The sequence below is a fragment of the Cajanus cajan genome, chromosome 5 (genome assembly GCF_000230855.2).
Source record: "Cajanus cajan strain Asha chromosome 5, NIPB_CcT2T_4, whole genome shotgun sequence".
Lineage (NCBI taxonomy): Eukaryota > Viridiplantae > Streptophyta > Magnoliopsida > Fabales > Fabaceae > Cajanus > Cajanus cajan.
The window spans coordinates 63,029,862-63,053,544 of NC_138521.1; the positions used below are offsets into that span (position 1 = coordinate 63,029,862).

The 23,683-nt window shown below is 32.2% G+C and overlaps 1 protein-coding gene and 1 long non-coding RNA gene across 2 annotated transcripts; one reads left to right on the forward strand and one right to left on the reverse strand.

The window, feature by feature from the left end:
• The first annotated feature begins 19 nt into the window (after window positions 1–19).
• On the forward strand, window positions 20–9,377 carry LOC145958416 (uncharacterized). The gene is made up of 2 exons (XR_014434186.1): window positions 20–923; window positions 3,679–9,377. It is a non-coding gene; the product is annotated as an uncharacterized LOC145958416 (long non-coding RNA).
• Window positions 8,536–14,768, reverse strand: LOC109816544 (uncharacterized). Its single transcript, XM_020381590.3, has 10 exons — window positions 14,464–14,768; window positions 14,304–14,371; window positions 14,164–14,225; window positions 13,880–14,029; window positions 13,024–13,200; window positions 12,452–12,664; window positions 10,566–12,274; window positions 10,016–10,081; window positions 9,847–9,916; window positions 8,536–9,371 (listed from the first exon to the last, which is right to left on the reverse strand). The coding sequence occupies exons 1-10, from the start codon at window positions 14,766–14,768 to the stop codon at window positions 8,691–8,693; spliced, it is 3,501 nt and encodes a 1,166-aa protein (XP_020237179.3). The 3' UTR covers window positions 8,536–8,690.
• Window positions 14,769–23,683: the final 8,915 nt, after the last annotated feature.

Here is a 23,683-nt window from a genome sequence, read left to right on the forward strand (position 1 = left end):
CAAAGAAAAATGAAGTAAAACTGGAAAACGTGTTACCACACGACGCTTCTATTAGCTTCGAGATCATTGTTGGACACTTGTGCAATTTCCGTTGGGTAAAAGTTAAAATTTACGAGAAAAAAAGTGTGTTTTTGTTTTAAGGTTTATATCTTTTGCTTACCGTAGAGTAAGAGTATGGACTTGTGAAACTCGTATACACAACCGCGTTACTTGGCCTGGTATGTTAATGATTAATGTGTGGGTTAAGGATACAAATTATTAGGATTAGCTTTTGAATTTTGAGACTTGTCTTGTCTTGTCGTGGTAGTCAAGCTATTTTTAGGTTTATATTAATACTTAATTTGATATAAGTTCCCGTGTAATTTCGTAGCTTGTTGAAATTCTGGAAGTAATAATTGTGGGTGACGAATCCTTATTTTGGGCTCATGTCTATAATTGGGGTATACCAGGAATGCTGCTGATATGGGTTAGCCCATTGATAGATACGTATTTTGGAATAAAAAAGGATATTACGAGGGTTTAGCGCAGTGAGCTGGAGCTAACGTGGTTTTGCAGTAAATAAGAAGGAAAATATCTTGGGAAGATGGAAATGGTCCATCCACTTGGCCAATTGAGTAGTGGTCGGATACTGAATACGGGTACAAGTTCGAGACTGATTGATCCATTTGATCGTCTTTTTAGGACTGTGGCACACGTATTCGATTATTTTAAGGGGATTGAGTATTTTTTAAATTGGGTTTTCAGTTTTGTTATGAATATTTAGTTCAATCATTGAATTAATGATTCACGCATGTTGATCATTCACCAGAGAGGATAAGATTTTGAGGCTTGTTGATGAAAATAGGTTCAAGTAACCCGGGGATATTTCTACTTCAAGAATCCAATTGATGTCAGATGAAATGCAGAAAATAGCTAGATGCAAGGTACTCACGATTTTCATTCATTGATTCACTGTCGTTTTAATAAATTAGTTTTAAATTCCATCTACCGTCCGCACACCGTCTAGTTATTTTGTTATTGTTGAAATTTTCAATATTTTTTTAGCAACTTTGCGACATAATTCAGCTAGAATAAAAATAAAACATGATTCGGAAATATTTTAATTTTAATCCAAAAAATGTTATATAAAATACACGATCAACCAACACTGACACCCATATACGGCTCGTCACTGGCAACAAGGTTCAGCTTATTAATAGCATAAAAACAGGATGATAAGTAATAACATACTCTCTTTGTTAATACTATATGTGACAATAATTGACCAAATGGAGGTCATATTATTATGTTTTCTCTTCTATTTTTTTGGAGTTCTCACAAAACAAGCTTATCATGTGTGTCAGCAAATCTAAAATACTTGGGCTTTGTTTGGGAGAGGAGAGAAAAAAAAAAAAGGAAGTTGGTAGAAAATATAGTAGAATAGTATGGAGTTTGTAGTTGTTGGACAAAGTGAAATTATGTGAGAAATAAAGTGAATTTAATATTTTAAAATTATGTTTTATATAATTAAATTTTTATATAAAATAAATAATATTCATGGTTAATATTTTTTTTTCTTTTTACGATATAGTTTAAAATTATTATTATTATTAACATATATATATATATATATATATATAATTTTTATAAATAATTTTATTCAAAAGGAATAAATGAAAATTATTTTATTATTATTATATTTATTAATTACTATTATTGGGGGTTTATTTTCTTTATAAATAATTTTATCTAAAAATAATAAATAAAAATTATTATTATTATTATTATATTTGCTTATAACTATTAAGATTTTAATTATTTATAAATTTATTTACAAATATATAATTATTTTCGTTATCATATATATATATTATACAATACCTCCCCCTTCTTATTTTTATAGAAAGTAAATTTTTTCACAAATCTTTTCATTTTAGAGGGGAATTTTTTTTTGTGGATCCCACCTCATTTTTTTCACAATTTCCCACAATTCTTCTTTACCAAACAACATCAAATTTTTAATTTTTCTACACTTACCTTCTTTTTCGTCCTCTTCTTTTCTATTTACCCTTCACCAAACAAGGGCTGAGGGTAAAATTGACCCTAATTTTTTGGTATTGTACAGTGAACTTGGAGTTTAGATGATGAAATTTATGTATAACTTTTATTATACTATTTTTTACATCATTAATAAAATTTTGTAATATTTTCTAAATAATAACACAGTAAAAAAAAATGTTTAATATGCTATCAATTCGTGTATACTAAACAAAAATATCTAGTGCAACAATAATTTTTAGAAGTTTTTTTTTATGAGAAGATTTTTAAAAAATTAACTTCTTATCTAATTTAATTTTTATTTATCATAATTATATATAAATTAAAATTTAATATATCAACTTTACAAATTTATATAAATTAAGTCTATAATTTTTTTAAAAGTTTGAAAATCATGATACTTTGTTATTAAGTAGAATAAATCTAAGCTAAATTTATACTTTTGGACTCCTTATATATATAAACACACCATATTTGACGTCTCCTTTAATGATCGACAAATTTTTGTATAATGAAAAGTGTAGAAGCATGGCTTGAAGACTAGAAAGAGGAAGAAAAATGTGAATTTGAATGAGTCCATATGAGGGGAAAATGGATTGGTCTTCGATTTTGTATTGTGCTTCAAAATATTCGTTTTGGAATTTTGGATGAGTCTAGTATATTCGTTTAAGACGACCTTCGAAAATGATGGCAACTTATCGTTGGACGGTCACTAAGGAGACATCACGTTAGTTGTTGTTACATTAATCAATACTAATTCAATGCACTTTTTTCATTTATATTGTTTTGATCAAGAGTCTATTGCTATTGTTAGGATCAATGTGTTTGAGATATTGTTTATTTTAATACTCGTTAAACTATTATAATTTTTTTCAAAGGTGTCTTGATAAGTCAATGAGAAAGTGTTTATAAATTACCTTAGTCTTAATTCTTGAGTGATGAGAGACTTTTAGGCATATCAGAATAACACTCGTTGAACCATCACGACTTTGTTCTTGAAAAGTTGTTTCAGTGGGTTAAGGAGGGAGAATGTTTATAAATTACCCAGTCTCAATTCTTAAGCGATGTGAAACTTTTAAACATACTAGAACAAGTCCTTTAATTAAGGCTAAGGGTCACTGGCTTGGACCCTCCTTCTAGCACCAATGTTTTGACTGTAAGTTTATTGGCATTGTTAGAATCACCGCGTTCAAAGTATTGTCTGCTTTGACATTTGTTGAGCCGTCACAGTTTTGTTCTTAAAAAGACATCCTGGTGGGTTAAGGAGAGAGAGTATTTATAAATTACATTTAGTCTCAATTTCTAAGCGATGTGGAACTTCAAGGCTATGGGTAGTTTATAAACATTCTCCTCCCTTAACCCATTGAGATGTCTTTTCAATGATAAAATTGTGACGGCCTAACAAGTATCAGAACGGATAATATTTGAGACGCGATGACCCTAATGATACCACCAGACATATGGTCAAAACACATAAAAGGTATCTTGGATTAATTTTATCATTAATTTAAATAATTTTTCCTTCAATCTCTAAAGCAAACTTTATACAATATGCCCATCTAAAATAAATGATCCCTCTGTGCTGAATTGACTATTCTACACATTAATTTCGGATGAATTAACTCACTTTTTTGGGTGCAGGGGTAAGAAATATGAATAAACCAACTTCAAAGCAACCAAAACATTCTTGTAAAACATGTTCAACACAAAATTAGAAGACTTTCAACTGAATAATGTGTTCGTGCATGATGCACCCCCAAGCAGCCAATTTGTCCGCCACACTATTGGCATCATGAGGGACCATTGCAAACTCTAGTTGCCAGTCTCAGGATTTAAGATCACAAATCAAGTACATGTGAGTACATTCTAACATCCGCAATCCGCAGTCTCACATGAACTCCAGCCTCCCAACAAGTCTTCAAACCAAGCTTTATAGCTAACAGTTCAGCCTTGAGAGGGTCACCTTCATTCGCATGACTAACAAACCACATAATCCATCTTCCTGACGTAACTCTAAGAACACCCCCAAGACCCACAATGTGTTTACCCAAATCCAGCTGCCAACAACATTAAGCTTCTTGACAGCATCTTCTGGTGTGCACCAAACAGTGTTATCCAGAACTAGTTTCAAGTGTGTAAAAAATGCAGAATCCTCAGCTAGATAAACACTGATATTATAGCAAATCTTTGTCAGCTTCCACTTTATCCCATCAAAGGTCTGGCTATTTTGAAACCTCCAAAGTCAAAATCTACCGCAATGAACTTCACTGCATCCCTTTGAGACATGCTGAAACCCAGCCAAGTCTGAACATGTATCCTGAAAAATCTAAGGAGGAATATCATGCATGAGAGACCAAACTTCCTTCAAAAGACTAATTTTTCAATATACATTGTTGGAAATGATCAACAAATATATGTTGTTTTACTTAAAAGAAAATTAAGGAAAATCAATAAAATCAAAAGTAATGCATGAAAATAGGAAAGAAAAAGAAATAGAAAAAGAGAGAGAAAAAATAAAAAGTTTAAAAATAATATTTTATTTTTTGGGTGTTTTGGGTTATGAGCTGAGTGTTTGTAAACACTATTTATATTTTCTTCTTTTTTAATAATATATTTATGGAAGTCCGAAGATGTAGGCACAATTAGTCAAACTCCATTATCAATTTGGTGTTATTATTCCACATTTATTTTATTTTTTTGCAAATATGATTATAAGAATTTTTGTGTATTTTCTCAACAATTGGTATTAAGAGCTTTGGTGGTGATTTTTATCAATTCTTAAAAAAATTATAAAAGATCTAGAAGGAATCAGATTTGAGTGGGAGAAATGACTACAGATGAAGAAAAGGTGAAAATTGAGAAGTTCGATAGTTCAAACTTTAGCTTTTGAAAGATGCAAGTCAAAGATTATTTGTATCATAAAAAGTTGCACCAACCTCTCTTAGGAAACAAACCAAAGGGCATGAAGGATGAAGGCAAAGGCAAATGTTGCTTCTACCTTAGGAGGAGATGATGCATTGATATGTTCTTTAAAAAACAAGGAAAAGTCTTGGGCGTTAGACTCTAGAGCATCCTTTCATGACACTTCACAAAAAGAATTATTCGAGAATTAGGTCCCCAAAAACCTTAGTAAAATTTACCTAGATAATGAGTAATCTTGTGAAATTGTGGGTAAAGGTGTAGTGAAGATTAAGTTAAATGAGTCTATATGGGAATTGAAAAATGTTAAACATATTCTCAACATGACAAAGAACTTAATCTTAGTAGATCAGTTGACTGGTAATCCTACACAAAAATCTTCCATGGCAATCATTAGAAGATTTCAAAGGATGTAACGACAATTGTTGGTGGTAAAAAGAGTGGTACTCTTTACAAGATAGCGGGAGCATGTCATTTGATTGCAATTGTAACAAATGAAAATTCCAATATGTGGCACCAACGGTTAGGCCATATAAGTGAAAAAGGGATGAAGATTATGCACTCAAAGGATAAACTACTAGGCCTTCGATTATTAGAAATTGACATATGTGAAAATTGTATACTTGAAAAGTATAAATGAGTTAGCTTTCAAATAAGTAGAAGAACCCCAAAGAATGAAAGACTTGAGTTTGTTTACTTTGATGTTTGGGGTCCAACGAATGTCCCATCCATTGGTGGGAAGCAATACTTTGTGACTTTTATTAATGATCACTCTAGGAAGGTATAGGCATACTTTCTGAAATATAAGTATGGAGTATTTGAGGCTTTCAAGATTTGGAAAATTACAGTAGAAAATGAGACAAGATTGAAGATTGAAAAGGTTAAATCTGACAATGGATGGTGAATATGAAAAGATCAAATTTAAGAAGTTTTGTTATGAGTATAGGATCAAAATGGAGAGGACTGTGCTAGATATGCCTAAACACAATGGTGTAGTTGAACGTATGAATTGAACATTGAATGAAAGAGTCAGTAGTTTACGTCTACAGTCAAGCCTACCGAAGCAGTTCTAAGAAACAGTCAACACAACAACTTACTTAATCAACCGAGGTCCATCGGTACCATTGGTGCATAAAATATCAGAAGAGGTATAGAGTAAAAAAGAGGTAAAACTCTCATCTTAAAATTTTTGGTTGTGTAGCATATGTGCACATTAGTGATCAAGGCAGGAACAAGCTTGATCCCAAATCAAAGAAGTGCACTTTCATCGGTTATAACGAGGATGAGTTTGGCTATCGCCTATGGGATAATGAAAACAAAAAAAAATGATTCGTAGTAGAAATGTGATCTTCAATGAAAGAGTGATGTACAAGGATAGAGACAACACATACACTAACAACTTAGAACAGAGTGGGCCAATGTATGTAGAGGTGGATTGTGTCCCAGAAACTCCTATGATTGAGACTCCTCGACTAGAGGAATCAATTGAAAATAATAATGACTTGCAACTTGACACACCAGAGCCTCCTACTCTAACTCCTATTTTGAGAAGGTCCTCTCGACCTCATGTTTCTAATAGGAAATACCTGAATTATATATTGTTAACTGATTAAAAGGAGCCTAAAAACTACGAAGAAGCATGTCAAACTACAGACACTAGTAAGTGGAAGCTTGCCATGAAAAATGAGATGAAGTCTTTAATATCCAATCAAACATTGAACCTATTGGAAAAAAGGCACTTCATAACAAATGGGTGTATCGAGTGAAGGAGGATCATGATGGATCTAAAAGATACAAAACTCGTCTAGTTGTCAAAGGATTTCAGCGAAAGGAAGGAGTTGACTACACTAAAATCTTTGCTCTAGTTGTAAAGCTTAATACTATTAGGTTCGTCATAAGTATTGTTGCCAATGAAAGGCTCTACCTTGAGTAATTGGACATGAAGAATGCATTTCTTCATGGACACTTAGATGAAGAGATTTACATGCATCAACTTGAAGGTTTCTCATAAGAAGGGAAAAAGAATATGGTGTGCAAATTAAAGAAAAACTTGTATGGCTTGAAACAAGCTCCAAGACAATGGTACAGGAAGTTTGAAAGCTTCATGCACAAGAAAGGTTTCCAGAAGTGCAACATCGACCATTGTTATTTCTTCCAAAGATATAAGTTCAGTTATATTATTTTGCTACTTTATGTCGATGGTATATTAGTAACTAGTTTAGATATGGACGAGATCGGAAGCTTCAAGTAGCAATTATCAAAAGAATTTGACATGAAAAACTTGGGTCTAACAAAAAAGATCCTTGGAATGCAAATCACGAGAAATAATCAAAAAGGTATTTTGCATTTATCTCAAGTAGAGTATATCAATCGCATTTTGCAAAGATTCAACATGAGTGATGCCAAGTTGGTTAGCACACCGTTGGCTAGTCATTTTTGCCTATCCAAGGATTAGTCCCCTCTGATGGAAGAGGAAAAAGGTTTCGTGGCTAAGATTCTGTATGCTTCAGCCATTGAAAGTTTGATGTACACAATGGTCTATAAAAGGCTAGACATTGACCATGTAGTGAGAATTATTAGCAGGTTTATGTCAAATCCAAGTAAAGCTCATTGAAAAGTAACTAAGTGGATTTTGGGCTATCTACAAGGCACTATAGAGAAGTGTTTGTACTTCAATAAAAGAGAATTAAAAGTACAAGGCTACGTAGATGTAGACTTTGGAGGTGAATTCCATCACCAAAGAAATACCACTAGTTACATTTTCATTGTGTACTACAACTATTAGTTGGATGTTACAAATACAAAAGATTATTGCTTTAGAAGCCAATTAAGAATTGATATAACTTCAGGGATTATTAACAAAGTAGGGATTCATCTAGGAGAAAAGTGTTTTGCACAGTAATTGTTAGAGTGCAATACATCCGACAAAGAATTCAACATTTCATTCTAGAACAAAACATATTAGTTTCTGTTATCACTTCATCATATCTTTGTTTAAGAATAAGGTTAATTTTGAGAAAGATTCCAAGAAGAACTTACCAGACATGTTGACAAATATAGTAACCATTGATAAATTCAAGTTGTGTTCAACTCCATATCAAACATTGCTACATTGAGCAAGATGTGAAGACAAATTGAAATCAATCTTCAAGTAAGAAATTGTCAAAAATGGTTAACAAATAAAAATAAAATGTTAAAAAAAACTTGTTTTACTTAAGAGAAAATTAAGGAAAATCAATAAAATTAAATGTAATGCATGAAAATAGGAAAGAAATGAATGGAAGAAAAGTTATATTCACTTATATATATAAGTTCTTTATTATTTTCTTAATCATTCCAACTACGAGATAGAAAAAGAGAGAGAAAGAGAAAATAAAAAATTTTAAAAATAAAAATAAAAATTTGGGTATTTTGAATTGTGAATTAAATGTTTATAAACATTGTTTATATATAATTTTTTAATAATATATCTACAGTAGTCTAAAGACATAGACACATAATTTCATTATCAATTTTACGTGTTATTATTCTACATTTATTTTATTTTTTACAAATCTGATTATAAGAAATTTTGCCTAATTTCTCAAAATACATTATATCTATTACTATAATGTAATTCATTAGTTATTGCATCAGTTTTTCTATTAAAATTTTGTTAAACAGGATAAGTTATCCCAATAATAATTCAGGCATTCATGAGTGTAGGGTCATCTATAAGAAGCATTCAAAGCCAGTCAGATAGTTTTCATCAGCAACTGCAATATAGCTTCAGCATCTCTTATCTCCTCCTGGCTTTCTTGCGAATCATCACGCCCTTGTGTAAAATCAGCATTGGTGTAAGTTCTAATTCCTGGGCCGTGTCCTCCGGTATCCATTTCCCTTCCTTGCTGTGCTCGCCTGACTTCCTTTTGATGCTCCGTCTGTTCTAACCTTCTCTTTTTAAAACTCAAAGGAGGTGTCTCTTTCCGGGTATCCAACACTAGTTCCACCCTCTTAGAGGTCCTGTTATGTTTTGCATAGACCTTATATCCCTGTAGAGCATCACCGACTTCTTCATGAGAAGCACATTTTTTAAGACATGGTAGGCTTCTCTTCTGGAGTTTTAATCTTCCATTTCTGGATAGCTTGTCCAAGACACAAAGCAGACTCGAGGGGAAATCCAAAATAATTTGCTGCCCAAATGTAGAATTCCAAAAGTTGATGGTTGGTTCTGAAATGGAGGGATATGGGTGATCGAGAGTTTTTTCAAATAGAGGTTCGTGAAGTTTGAGTAAAGCGGAACCAAAGTTTATTGGAGGTTGACTTCTTCTTAAGCAGCTTAGAATTTCAATCCACAGAAGTTGGAGTTGGTCGTTTGTTCTTCCATCCTCCATTCCCATGTTTGATAGCCATTGAAGCAGTGGGCTGGAAACAATCTGCAGTCAAGTATATGGAAGATTACAAGCTAGTTTAATATATCGAAAATTTTAAGGAATTGGAAGTTCTCTGCAAATTAAACCCACTTCCCCCAAACAATAAATAAATGCAATGAAAGACAAAGGATAAGAGGAAGTCTATCTCAAATAAGATCTACCCCTGGTTTTGCTAATCAACAACTCATTGATCGTCAAATTGGTTTAAGAAAGCATAATAAAAGTCATCAGCCACTAATTTCTTTTGAGTGCATCCAATTTTGTACAGTTTTCTCTCTTTCAGATGAAAAGGCCAAAAGTAAGTCACAAGACCCTCTATCATAAAGCCAAAAGTAAGCCAATCAAATTAAGCCATCTATCAGAGTAATAAGGAGTTGTAGAGAAGTAATCCCTCGTCATTTCAAGTTGAAGTAATAAGTATACATGACTCATAGAAGCTACTTTAATAAACTGGGAAGTAGGAATTGGAGGAACAAACCTCCAGAAAATGAAGAATATCTTGCTTCCGGTGAAGACAACTAATAAAGCATGCCAAAGCAGAATACAACCTGTCATTTGAGATAAGACAAAGTGAAAGTCAAGCAGAATTACTTATTTAACAACCAAGCAAGCATTGCAGGAGACAACTTAAGCATATATTGACTGACCTTGAGGTCCCAACAAAACCAGGCAGTGGATCTCTCACCATATTTGTCCTCACCAAATTCATATACCTGAAATTCCACATGAAAATGATCAGCTGCGACTTAGATATATGAGTCTCTTGGTTTTGTAAATGCTTGACATACCCATAACAACAATGTTCAAACCAACAAGGCAAAGCAGCTAAATACGGATCAGGCAGTCAATTACTTGAATAAGTTGTGATCGTAATCTCAACATTCTAACACCTTCATCCTAGAAAGAGAATAGGTACCTATTTATAACATTAATTACAAAAGGAAAATATGTTGAAATGCCAGTGACATTGCTTTTTTACATCCCCAACTCGACACAGGATGAGAGAAATTTCATTCTCATCAGGCTAATGAAAAAGTAGATCCATGTTGAAGATGCACCTTTTCTACCATTCAACTTTTATATCAACCAAGGATATGGAACAGATACCCCACAAGTCAGAGACAGAAAGACAGAGCAATCACGTATTAAACAACTAGAAAAGCACATCATATCGTTACGAAACAGGTTCAAACTTACTGGGCAAAAAAATTTAAGCAGTTCTTTATGCAGCACAGTATTTTGCTATCACGGTCAAATTTACTTCTGTCCAATTCAGAAACTAATTCCAAAGTCTGAATATGTTCTAGAATGCATATCAAGAAATTGCCCGATAAATGAAGGACGCCAAGATCCACATCATTGCATGTTAACTCAAAATCAGTGCCGCTCTCAACCTTGCCACCATTTTCATCAAGGCAGCTGCTTAACAACATGCACACATCCCCCGAGAAATTGGTGGCTGATGATCGTCCAAAGCCTGAAGCACTAAGAGATCCATAAAGTGATTTCCATGTTTGAATAACCAGTTCAAACCTCAGCTTTCTTTCTGTTGATACAGGATATTTATCCAAAGAGGCCCTAGCATTTGCCAAGGTCATTCTTGGAACTTCAGAATGTGCCACGATGGGGTAAATTAAAAGATGACATATGGAAGAATATACAGTGCTGTCAGACAAGGCTTCCTGTAGTGACTTGCAGTTTGCATCAGATACACAGTAGTTCAGACCTTGAGCTAATGCTATCCATATGCTTAAGTAAATTGGTTGAACGTGTCTGTACAAGAAGCCAATACTGGTGAGGAGATTTTCCAGGGGATCACTCAAACAAAATATAAATTTAAAATATTCACACATTCCTTGTGAAATGTGGTCTGATTGATGGCCTTTCATTGTTAACTGAACCATCACATGGAAGCACAGTGTAATCAAATAAACCAATGGGGAAACCTTATCCATATAAGAAATACAACTGACACTCAGAAATTTTAGATGTTTGTTATGATCTGCTGATTGCATGTCACCAACATATTGTAGATCTAAGGAAAACTTGTACAGAGGAGATCCCAAGATAGAAGGACCTAACTCCTTGGTGATAGCATCTATAAACTGAATGGATGTAGAATAAACATCATAATTTTCGCCGACATCTGAGCATAAATCTTCACTTACTTTCTTGATGAATGTTAGTAATGAGTTCAAGCACTGCATGATACCATCATAATCGGTAGCTGGACTTTCCACATCCAGTTTGACTCCTTTCAGAATATATATAAATAACTTCAAGGCGGTGTCATAAATATGACTTCTATGATCATAAGTGACGGTTGGCCTAGATGCTTGATGGATGAGATGAAAAATCATACTCAGATAAAAGTCCAATTGATTAATATTCCAAGGCTTCCATTTGATTAGGTGTTGCTTCCAAGAGCATTTTCCAGATAGAGAAGGTGCATTTTGAGAGATTCTGTGGCTTAATGGTCCAGCTGACGGGTAGAGGACATCCGTACACTTCTGTGAAATACTATCACTAAGCAGATCAAGACTCAGGTTCCATAAACAGATGCTATTGCTATCAGGTCCATTCTGAAATATTGCTTCAAGTATAGGCTCTAAAACCATTTTTATCACTGATGGTTCATTGATAGAGATATCAAGCTTATGTAGCAAATAACACCACGTGTTCAAGCAGGATGAATGAACTGATATATCACATTTACTGGTCATGATGCCGATCAGTGGGGTCATTATTAGCTTTATGCTTTTAGAAAATCCATTCGCGTGATCATCACAATTTTTCCTTCCTGATGAATGCTGTTTTTCCAGAGAATTCTCCTCTGCTGATGTATTTGTCTCAGAAACTAATATTGGACAGTGAACAAGAGCATCAATAAGACCTTCCCAAGCAACCTGCATATAGGGCACATGAAAAAGTCCCGTGAGAAGTAATCAGTAAAAAGATGTTAACGATTAGTGAGTTCTATATTCATTAGTCATGTCACATCAAATATAGAACAGCTTTACAACCCAAACATAGCTCATCCTGTGAATCATGGATGAGATAAAACAGTAACTCATATATAGTACCTGTGTAGCAATTTGAACTTGAGCGTCAAGATCTGTAAATGTACGTTCAGGAATTTTCAGCATATCATTGACTAAATGCCTATTCTTTAAAGCATGGGATCCAAGCATTCGGACAAACCATCCCCATGCACGAATAGCTTGAGTCTTCATGCCATTATCTAGCATATCCTTCATTCTATTGAGCAATTTCATCTTCATATCTTTGACAATAACCTATCGGAAAAAGAAAAAAAATGTTTGACAAGGAGACCAAAGAGCACACCTTTAAGCTTAAAACCACTATGTGAACCTTACAGACCAAGTATGACATGTCATGAACATGATATAAATTTGTTTTTTTTTTTTTTCATTTTGCAATACCCCAAAAAAAAGATAAAAATGTAGCCAGGAGGGATTACAAATACACACTAAATTACAAGCTTGCCTTGACAAAATATTGTAGTTTGTATCATCTGCATAAGCACATCAACAACAGTAGTCTTCACAACTTAAACAGCCATAATATAATCATGCTATGCCACTAGAGTCCAGAGCCATCACTTTATATTGAATATCACATAAGGTTTTGGTACCTTAGAGAGATCCAGACAAGGAGGAATGACTGTGGATTTGATCTTCAACAGGCACCTTTCTGAGGCATCCCTCTCCCTCTTATCTGTGCTGAGAAGTCTCCTGTATATTGGAGGAGCCCATATATGGGATGAACCTTTCATTTGCTCACTTAATTGACCAGATAGCTTCATTACAGCCTGTCATCCAAAGGTTTAAAGATGAGTATCAAAAGAAAACAGTACACCTGGAGATGAATTCCAAGGATAAATATGCAAGGAGATCCAGATCAATATAGCCAGCCAGGCATGCATAAAAGATCATCTCTAGCCAGTCAGTAATTATTAAAAAAAAATGTTAAAATAGGGTACACAGGAAAAGTTAAGTTTTACTTTCAAGGTTACAGAGACAACTGACAAGACATATATTCGGCGATAACGAGTAATAAAAATGATGATTTTGATCCTCTCTGTAATATTTTTTAAGAAAAAAAAAAAACATCAACTGGTAAAAAAAGTACACTACTAGAAAAAACTACAAGAGGCAATTGCTTAATCTCTAAACCATTTAAAAGAAGACTAGAACTAGAAGTATGGAGTTCATTTTCTTTTTTTCTTAATTTGATTTGACAAAACTTAAATACAGTTCTTTAAGTCTTTTTAGGGCTATTCTCTAAATAAATCTGAAGTTTCATCTACATAAACATCACAGCTGTTCTGACCTTTAATGTAAATTTTTATTGCGTAGATTATTGGGATTCAACTGTAAGACTACTAATCGAACAACAGAACCAATAACAAGTAAGAAATTGCATATAAATTTTGTTCAACTTTATTTGACCTCGTATAGCACCAAAACGCTAAGAAAAGGTAACTGCACCTGGGTAGCTTCAAATGTTGTGGACAAAGAACCCATGGGATTGTCCAGGGCATGAAGAATTGCACGTAACAAAGAATGGAAGTGAGTCATAAGAAGTGATGCACCCAACTGTTGAACAGACAAGCACCACACCGCTAAATTACAAGCAGACTGCAGCAACAGTTAAGAAAGTTAATGTAAATGCAACACATCCCACGGACAAAATGAAACACAATATAGAACACGTGAAAAACTGAAAACACTTATCATCGTATCAAGAGTAGAAACAAATAAACCATACTAGCCTTTAATTTTGTGGTCGTAATAAGCGCGGGCAATGCCCCCAACACCAAATTGGCATCATCCACTGCAAAACCGATGGAAAATCAGCTTCCCACAGAATCAAATAATGGACAGGTTGAGACATAAGAGCGAAAGCAGATACCTCGAAGGACGGAAACGACGGAGGGGTGATAAAGCATGAAGCCCAAACACTTCAAGGCTTGTGTGACTCTAACACGCGGTTAAAAAAATGAATGAAAAATTAATTTTTAAAAAAGAAGGTTAAAAGATAAAACGGTGAGAAAGTGAAAGTGGATGCTGACATTTGTTCGTGGTGGTGAGCGGAGATGTCTGAAACGATGGAAGAGAGAATGAAGTGGGAGGAGTGAGCGAGGGATTGGAGCGAAGAGGGGTTGAGGCAAGAATGTTGCTGAAAGTGCAAGAGCGCTGAATAGCCGGAGGATTTGTTGAAGCCCTCATCGGAGGAAACGAGAGTATGGATTTGTTGGATCTCTTCTGCCATTCTTTTCTTCTCCTCACACTCCTGGAAGACGCCGCAACCAATGTTTCGCGCCAAACCTCTGTTCCAGGTGTTACATTTCTTTTGATATGTGTGTTTACTCTTCATTTTTTTTTCATTATTTGTTTTATTTTTGCTACATTTAGTCGTTTTCTAACTTGATCAATTCGACTCAAATTTAATCTTCTGCACTACTTGGATTGCAAAGCCAACAATCCAATCATATGCTCTGAATTCAAATGGTTATTGTTTAACTTGAACTCAACATATAAACTTTCTTTTTGTGAATGCACTATATGAGACACATCCCACATAATAAGTTAATAACCTAGTCACCTAGAAAAGGCTTGGTACATGTATGTGGCTTCTTTTTTATTTTCCCACAATTTTTTATTCATATTAGATGGTAAAACATAATTTTTTTATTATTTTACTGGTAAAACTTATTTTACTATTTCCATTATCCCAAGGCTTGGTACATGTACGTGCGTTGTTTTTTATTTTCCCACAATTTTTATTCTTATGGATAGTAAACACAATCTTTTTATTTGATTATGAAAACATTTTACTATTTCCATTATTCCAAGGCTCGGTACATGAATTTATGTGCCTTGTTTTCTATTTTCCCACAAATTTTATTCATATTGAACGGTAAACATATTTTTATATTTTACTATAAAAATATGAGTGAAGATACACTTCCGAAAATTTTTTTGCCGAATCATCCTCCGAACATTAAAAAAATTAATATTTATTAATAAATTTATTATAAAATAATTATTTAATTTAATATTTTATAATTTAAATTATTATCTTAATTATTCGGTACGCATTTTAGAATATAATTCGGAGATTGTATCATTTTTCTAAAAATATATTTTATTATTTTCATTTTTTTTGTTACAGTCACATTTTATTTATATTTGATAGCAAATATAAGTTCTTTTAAGACCTAATAATTTCATGCAATTATAAATTATTAGTTTTAATAATTTTCGATTATTAATCATTATCATCATAAAGAGATGAAATAAGGCACCTCAAGTTAAACTTTGTTAGATTTAAGTCTGACCTTGATTAAAAATATATGACATGTTCCATATCTACTTACTATTAAATATTGTTTAAATATAGGTTTTAATAATGACAAACTATTAATTTCAAATTTTAGTACAAAAAAATTCTCATATATGTGCTAACAAGTTTATTCAAGTGTTTCAAAAGTTATTTATAACTACTCAAAAGGTTGTCTAAGCTTAACAATTTAGAAGCTTCACAATACATCAATTAATTTGTTTGAGTTGTCATTTAGTCCTAAGAGACTTGTTTGCCCTCAGCAAAAAGATGAGCATATTATGTCTCTATTCAAAAAGGTTAAAGTTAATTATTTTCTCTTAGGAAAAATGTCTTGAAGACTTGGCTCAAATGACCAACACTTTGAGTCATCTATCAAAAGGCTTCAATTAAAAGGTACCTTATTTGAAGAAAAAACTAGCAGTACCAGAAAAGGCAAAGTACAATGATGTCAGTTTTGCTTAAAAATTAATCTAGTCATAACAGATCTATTTCAGTGGCTATAAAAAAAAGATTAAGGCTATGTTTTTAAAGCAAGCAAGATTAGAGAGAGTTAATAAAACACAAGTTATCAAGTTGTAATATTTGTTTCATACTTTGATTCTTTTAGAGAACTCCACTTTAGTATTGTATCATTCTTGTAATAGAAAAAAAAAGTGTAAATCTTTCTTAGTGAAAGTTTCATTATAAGATAACCTATTGTAATATGAATTGTGTGTAAGGCTACAAAACCCAACTATGTAAAACCTTTCCTACCCAAATCTAAATGTGTAAAGGCGTAGGAAGGTAGAAAGAAATCACAACAGTGGTTATGTAATCCCGTAGTAGGTGGTTGTGAGGTTGGTTTTCTCAACAAATTGTTAAGTGTGGAAATCTCAATAGGTGGTTAAGTATGTATCACTAATAACAAATGGTTATGTAGCGGTGTTCTTGTGTTAGTATGTGGTTCAGTTGTTCTTGAACAATAGTTGGCTATGATAGTGAAAATCTCACAAGTTTATGTGGGACTGGATGTAACCTAGTTTGAGTAAACTAGTATAAAAATTTGTGTGCAATCTCTCTTACTTTATCTCTTTACTTGTTTCATTTACTTTACTGCAACTTTTATTCTATTGTTGCATAATTTGATGTGAAAATAAGTTAGTTTAAAAACTATTTTTAGAAAAATACTCTAAGTTTAAATACTCAAAAGTTTACCATCTAAAGAACATATTTCCATAAAATAACTAATTTTTAAAAAAATAAAACAATTCACCCCTTTTCTTGTAACCTAACATTCAGTTCACTTGCATGTTATATATATATTTTTTAAGTCTAACCTAATTTGCATAAAAGTCTAGCATTACTTATGAGTTTGTTTAAGGATCTACTTTGTACAAATTTAACACAAAAAAAATATATATAAAAATCAAATCTAACTTGTTTAAATGATGGTGATGACACCTTTTTTAAAAAAAATATTTTTGTAATAATACCTCTAGACAATACATAAATGTATTTTTTAATAGATTTATAAACTTAACTCTTTATGAAAGTTAACATTTAAAAGGTGAAAAAAAATATTTTAATACTATTAACAACAAATATTTATTTATTTTTAATTAAATAAGTTAGTCTTTTATGTAAAAAAAATACTTTTTAAATGGCCTAAAGTTTGACTTTTATAAAAACACTGATATGATGTATTATATATATATATATAGAAGTCTAATTTTGCTTGAGTTTGATTAGGTTAAGTCATAAACACCCATCAAGTAGTTTCACTTATTTTCACACTTAATTGTTGCTATATTTATCATCATTACTACCATACTTAATACTTATCATCGTTGTTATTATAACAATTAGCATGATCACCTACATTATTATTGTCATTGTATCACTACTGAGACCAAAAATGTTATTACTATTCTCTCACTCATTATTCATGTATAAATATCTTCTTTTTTTTATTATTATTATTGTCGACATCGTCATTAACATTCTTAAGACACTAAAATCACGAGATTTCTTATTACTCTTTATGTCTTATTACTGTCACTATCATCATCTAGTCTCATTAGATAATATAATTACATTTGAGTTTAGATTTTCAGCTACATATTTAATAACTTGTATAAACAAAACATTAAAATGTTTTCTTAAATTATTTTTAATTTTAAAAAAATTATAAATTAAATTTTCATTATTGAAACATGCTTTTAGCGTCCAATGTTGAAATTGAAGATTAAAGTAATGTTTTCTTTATTTCAATGTCGTTAGTTTATAATTATAATTCTTATGTATATAAGTAGCGTGGATAATTAAGGCATGAAATCACAATTCTCAACTTGAGTTTCAAATAAAATTTGAATTTTTAAATTGGATATAGTTATGAGTAAGATTGTCTTCTTTTTTTTTAAGTAAAAAAATATTCATTTATAAATGTCAATAACGATAATAATGGTGACAATAATAATACTACAAGAATGTTTGAAATTAGCTACCACTTTTTACTACCAATAAATTTAGTAACTATTTTTATATTTATAGAAATTGAACTTAATTTTAGGGTGTTTAGAATACCCATGTATTTTGTTCGGCCAATCAAGCTAGACCCTTTAATATTTGACAATTGTTAACCATGTGGCAATTATATCAATCATGCAAGTAATTCAATGATGAGTAAGTACCCTCTTTTAAATGACTTGTACAATACACAACAATAATTGCATTCACTTGCTATTTTAGAATAAATAATGTTAATTAATTGAGTTTGATTGATAAAAGAAACGAAAAATAATGTAATAAAAATATAAACTTTTTTTGGGCACTTTTACGAGTATGTAAAAGGCATTATAGATAAGTAATGAAATGGTGTGTCATCGTTAGGATTACACTTCATTGAATCTCATTCTTGTGCGTTTAAACACTCAATTCCTCTTTTGCATTTAATGTTAATGTTAACCTATTAGTTTATTCAAGCACTAATTTTTTAGAATTTAGAGTCCAAGTTCCCTTGTTAAGCAACAATTCTTGAATACTTAACAAATAAACTTGCATTAACCACAAGGATTCAAGATAACTAATGAGTAAAGGTATATTTCTAGATACAAACTCTATTGGATATTTTGTTTTAGTTTAAGATTACAAAATGCATTTTTCAACATCTCATGAATCAAATATCAAACTATGGTTTATCAATTCATGCCAAACAATAAGAGTAAAAATAAAATACTAACATTGAAATGAAGACACAAAACTAGGGATAGCAAATATACCCGTACTCGCGGGTAATACCCGAACCCGTCCTGACTTTGACGGGGAATACCCGGTTTGACCGGGTACAAATACAGGTACGAGTAAAACCCGATATATTAAATTGGGTACAGGTATGTACTTACCCGCACCGTACCCGTACCCGTCCCTGTTCTCATTTTAAATTTAATACTCACTTTCAATTTAATTATATTAAAAAAATTTAATATTTTTTTATGTGTGATTATTTATTATAATATGAGATAGAGAAATAAATTAATTATAATTATAATATAATAAAGAAAATAAATTAAAAATATCATATTTTTTTACAAAAAATAAAAAATAAAAAAATTAACGGTACGAGGATGAAAATCATATACCCGACGGGTACGGGGACGGGGATGAGTTTGACTCGTGGGGACGGGGATGGGTATCATGAAACCCGTACCCGACCCGCCCTGTTGCCATCCCTACACACAACACACACACACATATAAACAATACCAATTACATGAGAATTTGGTTGGTTACATCTAACACAACAAGAATGAAATTAGTTTTTGATGCGTTGCATTTTGTAGACATTTAGGAAACATTTTTACTTTTATTTATTTACATGAGTGTTTGTCTTTGTCCTCTTTGTTGCATATATCTTCTTTATTTGTTGAACATATTATGTTGAGGTAGCTTTTATAAATATAGGGGTCAAAAGTGTTTAGATTTGATGCAAAAAAAAAGGAATTTTGGAATTACATGGATCATCAAAACATGATTAATTGTCACAAACTCGTAGATGAACAAATTTTAGAGGTTTCAACCATTTACCAAATAACAAACTACGAGGCAACAAATGCACGCCTGTGGGACCACTTACATGTCTATGTCATTCACTAACGAAGCCTCACATTCACTAAAGTCATCAAGACGACATCTGGCACGAGCATGCAACCTAATTGCATGCCCATACAACCTAATTGCATGCCCATGCAAACATCCATAATTTTTTTTCTTTCTATTTCATAATTTGAATTTTTTTAAATTATATTTTTTAAGAATTAGTTATTAGGTTTATAGTAGGTGAATGGGGAAAAGTAGTATCTTCAGTTATGATTTCTATTTTTGGACTTGAGGATTCTCGCTCTCAACTCTTAAGTTCATTTTTTATGCTTTATTGTTTTCTTAGAGAGAACTACCATGAATAAGTGTAAGTTGTCTTCTTTTATTCTATGATTGAGACTTAACCTTTCAGAACCTTTTTGTTTAATTGAATTATTCAGTAATTTATTTAATTTCTCTTTTTAATCTAAATTTTTAGTATTTTATATATGCAAAGCATTGAATGTTTTTTCTTTTTCATAATTTTAGATATTTAAGGAAGAATTGAAAAGTGAACTTGATTATCAAAACCCTAAAAAATAGATTTAGGGTTTAAATCACAAAAGTATGTTTAATCCTTTGAGGTAGAGTTGTCAAAGTGGGCTCGACCTGGTGAGCCAACCCAACCCACCACGGGTTCGAGCCGGGTTGGGTTGAAAAAAACAAAATTTTAATACGAGTCAATTTTGAACTCGGCTCACTAACAACCCAACTCACCCGGGTTAAACCCGTGGTGAGACGGACTGGCCCACCAACCCGTGATTAAATAAAATACAATAATTATTGGGCCATGGTGCAGTAAAAAATGAGACAATAATGATTTAATGTTGGATTGTGATTTGTAATTTTTATGATTTTGGATTGTATTTGAATTTTAAGATGATTTTGGATTATATTTGAAGTTTAAGATAATTTTGGATTGTATTTGAAGTTTAAGATGATTTTAGATTGTATTTGAAGTTTAAGATGATTTTGGATTATATTTATCTATTTGAGATTATTTAGAGTTGATTTAATTGTATTTAAAATTGTCATTTAATATTTGGGATGAATGATTCATATATGGATGTATTAATTAAGAATCTCATATTTTTAAAATAGGTTTGAGTTTTTGGGCTTTAGTTGTATATTAATAAAAAAAATGAAATTTCTTTTTTTTTTTTTTTTTTTTTTTTTCAGGTGAGCCAACTCTTTAACCCACCAACCCATGGTGGGTCGGGTCGGTTTCAACTTTTTTGAGCTCACTGATAAATGAGTCGGGTTGGGTTGGCCCACCAAATGGTCAACCCGTGGTGGGCCGGGTCGAGCCAGGTGGCTCGTTTTGACGGCTTTACTTTGAGGGTAAACTAGACTAACAAATAACTTGATGAATTTAATTGAATATAACTACCACGATAGTAAAAGTTAATTCAATTAGATACTTCATTGTATCTTGGAAGAGAACGAATGATACCTTAAGTTAATTCACCTTCAAATAAATTTTAATAAAATGTTTAATTAAACGATTAGATAGATAAGAACTTGTTATGTGAACCCTAATCCCATAATATATTTTAATTATTATCAAAATCAAATTTGTTATTTTTGTATTTAATTTTTTTTATCTTATCCTTTAATAATTATATTTTTCGTTGTCAATTGCAAAGATTTCACCTTTATCTAATTTTGATTAATTAACAATAATTACACAATCAAAACGTTGTCTTTGTGGATTGATATATTTATTACTCAACGACAATTCGTCCACTTACAAATTTTACACATCAAGTTTACAGTGTCGTTGTTGCGGATTGCAATCTTCTAGTTTCATAATTATTGTTTATTGATTTAAATTAGATGCTAATCTATTTTATTGTTTTTTTTTAATTTCATTCCTTTTTATAACTCACGTTTTACATTTTTTTTGTACAGGGTTCCTCAATTTATGTATAGATCTCTCTGCCTATGAAAACCAAAAGAGTTTAACCTTAAAATGGAAATAATATTTCGAAGAAGGTTAGGAACACTAAAGCTAAGGGTTGTTATTAATCCATTACATGGATCTATCATGGCCTATCTACTAGCAAATAAACCCATAAAATCATATGCAACCCCAACCATCCGAGGGTTGCTTGGTGGAATCACCTGTCCTAATGTGGGGAATAACACCAACTCCGTGATTCCCCAACCTCTTTAACCATGTTGAAACAAAGTCAATTCCTAGGGATGCCTACTAAAAATCCCATGGATCATGTGGGAAGGTTTCAAGGGGTAACACAAGATGCATCATAACTATGCCTTTTCCCATTGACACTAGCAAGAAAGGTAAGGGCATGGTTGAAAAACTATACCAAGAGAGTAGTAACAACTTGGGAAAAAGGTGAAAAATAATTCCTTAACGAGTACTACCCTCCTTCCAAGATTGATGAAATGCGAAAGTAGATCTTTAACTTTCATCAAGGGAAATCAAAATCTTTTTCTGAATTGTTTACATCATGAATATGACATGAGTCTCACTATCCATTTTTTTCATTATGGATTAAATTACCCAAGCAAGATGTTGCTGCACTTTGTTGTTAACAAGGCATTCATGGACAAGCCACTTAATGAGGCAATTACTATCATTAATATAGTAGCTACAAACCAAAGCCAATGGGGTGGTGAGAGGAGTAGTTTCTTGCACAAAACCCTTTAAGTAGGTAAATACGAGGTAAACAATGTTGATCTTTTTCTAACTAAATTTGACACATTAAACCAAATATTTGATAAGATAGAAAAAAAAGGCAATGATAAAGTGATAGGTGCTACTAGCATTGTTGTGAAGTATGTGGTGTGCATGTACATTTAGCTATTGACTGCCAGGTAGGAATTCCTAGAGAGCAGGTGGAAAATGTTCTTGTAACACATAACTTCTATTACTACCCCAAGAAGGATAAGTTTAACCCATACTCAAATACATACAACTTAAGGTGGAAGAGTCATCCTAACTTCTTATACTAAAACAACCAATGAGAACAAGGGGGTATTCAACAACCATAACTTTAACAAGGGCTCAAGTAGTCAATGATTTCAACAACATCTAGATCAACAATCATTGTCTAGGCTTGAAAGCTTGATGACAAAAGTAGTCTTAAGCGAAAAGCAATTTATGTGTAGCCCATAACAGACAAATGAGAGAGTTAATAATTCCCTTGAGGAATTAATTGCTAGGATGGATGATATGGCCTTCCTCAACAAAATGATAGAAGGACAAATCTCTCAAATGGCTTAGTACCTTTCGTCCTCCAGCCTTCCCCAAGATAAGTTTCCAAGTAAGTGTGAAACTAATTAAACTGAGTATGTGAATGTTATAATAACAAAAAATGGTAAGTTGTTTGATGAACCTGTGTCTAACCCAGCTAATAAAACACTAAAATTGAAATGAAGACATGTAAATATGACCAATTTCATAAGAGTTTGGCTGGTTACTTTTAATGCAACAAGAATGAAATTGGTTTCTCATTACCATAAAGAGCACAAAAAGGAAAAAAATATATGAAATCACAGAAGACAGAGATCCAGGGAGAAACTTGCAGGTAATAAGAACCCTAAAAATTGCATTTCCCCCTATTGGTTGAATGAATCATTCCTTTTCAACATGAGCCGTATAAAAAGCCAAAAGGTGACATCTAATTAAAATGGCACCTGATGCCAACTGAACACCATCGATTGCAAGCACACAAAAAAGGAAAGAAGCTCTGTCAAAAATGTGTTGAGCAAGATTAAGGTGGTATCCCGTGTGGGACAAGCAAGGGTTTCTATCAAGATAGTTTTGAATATGAAAAAAATGACGCTCGATACGAGATAATTAAAAC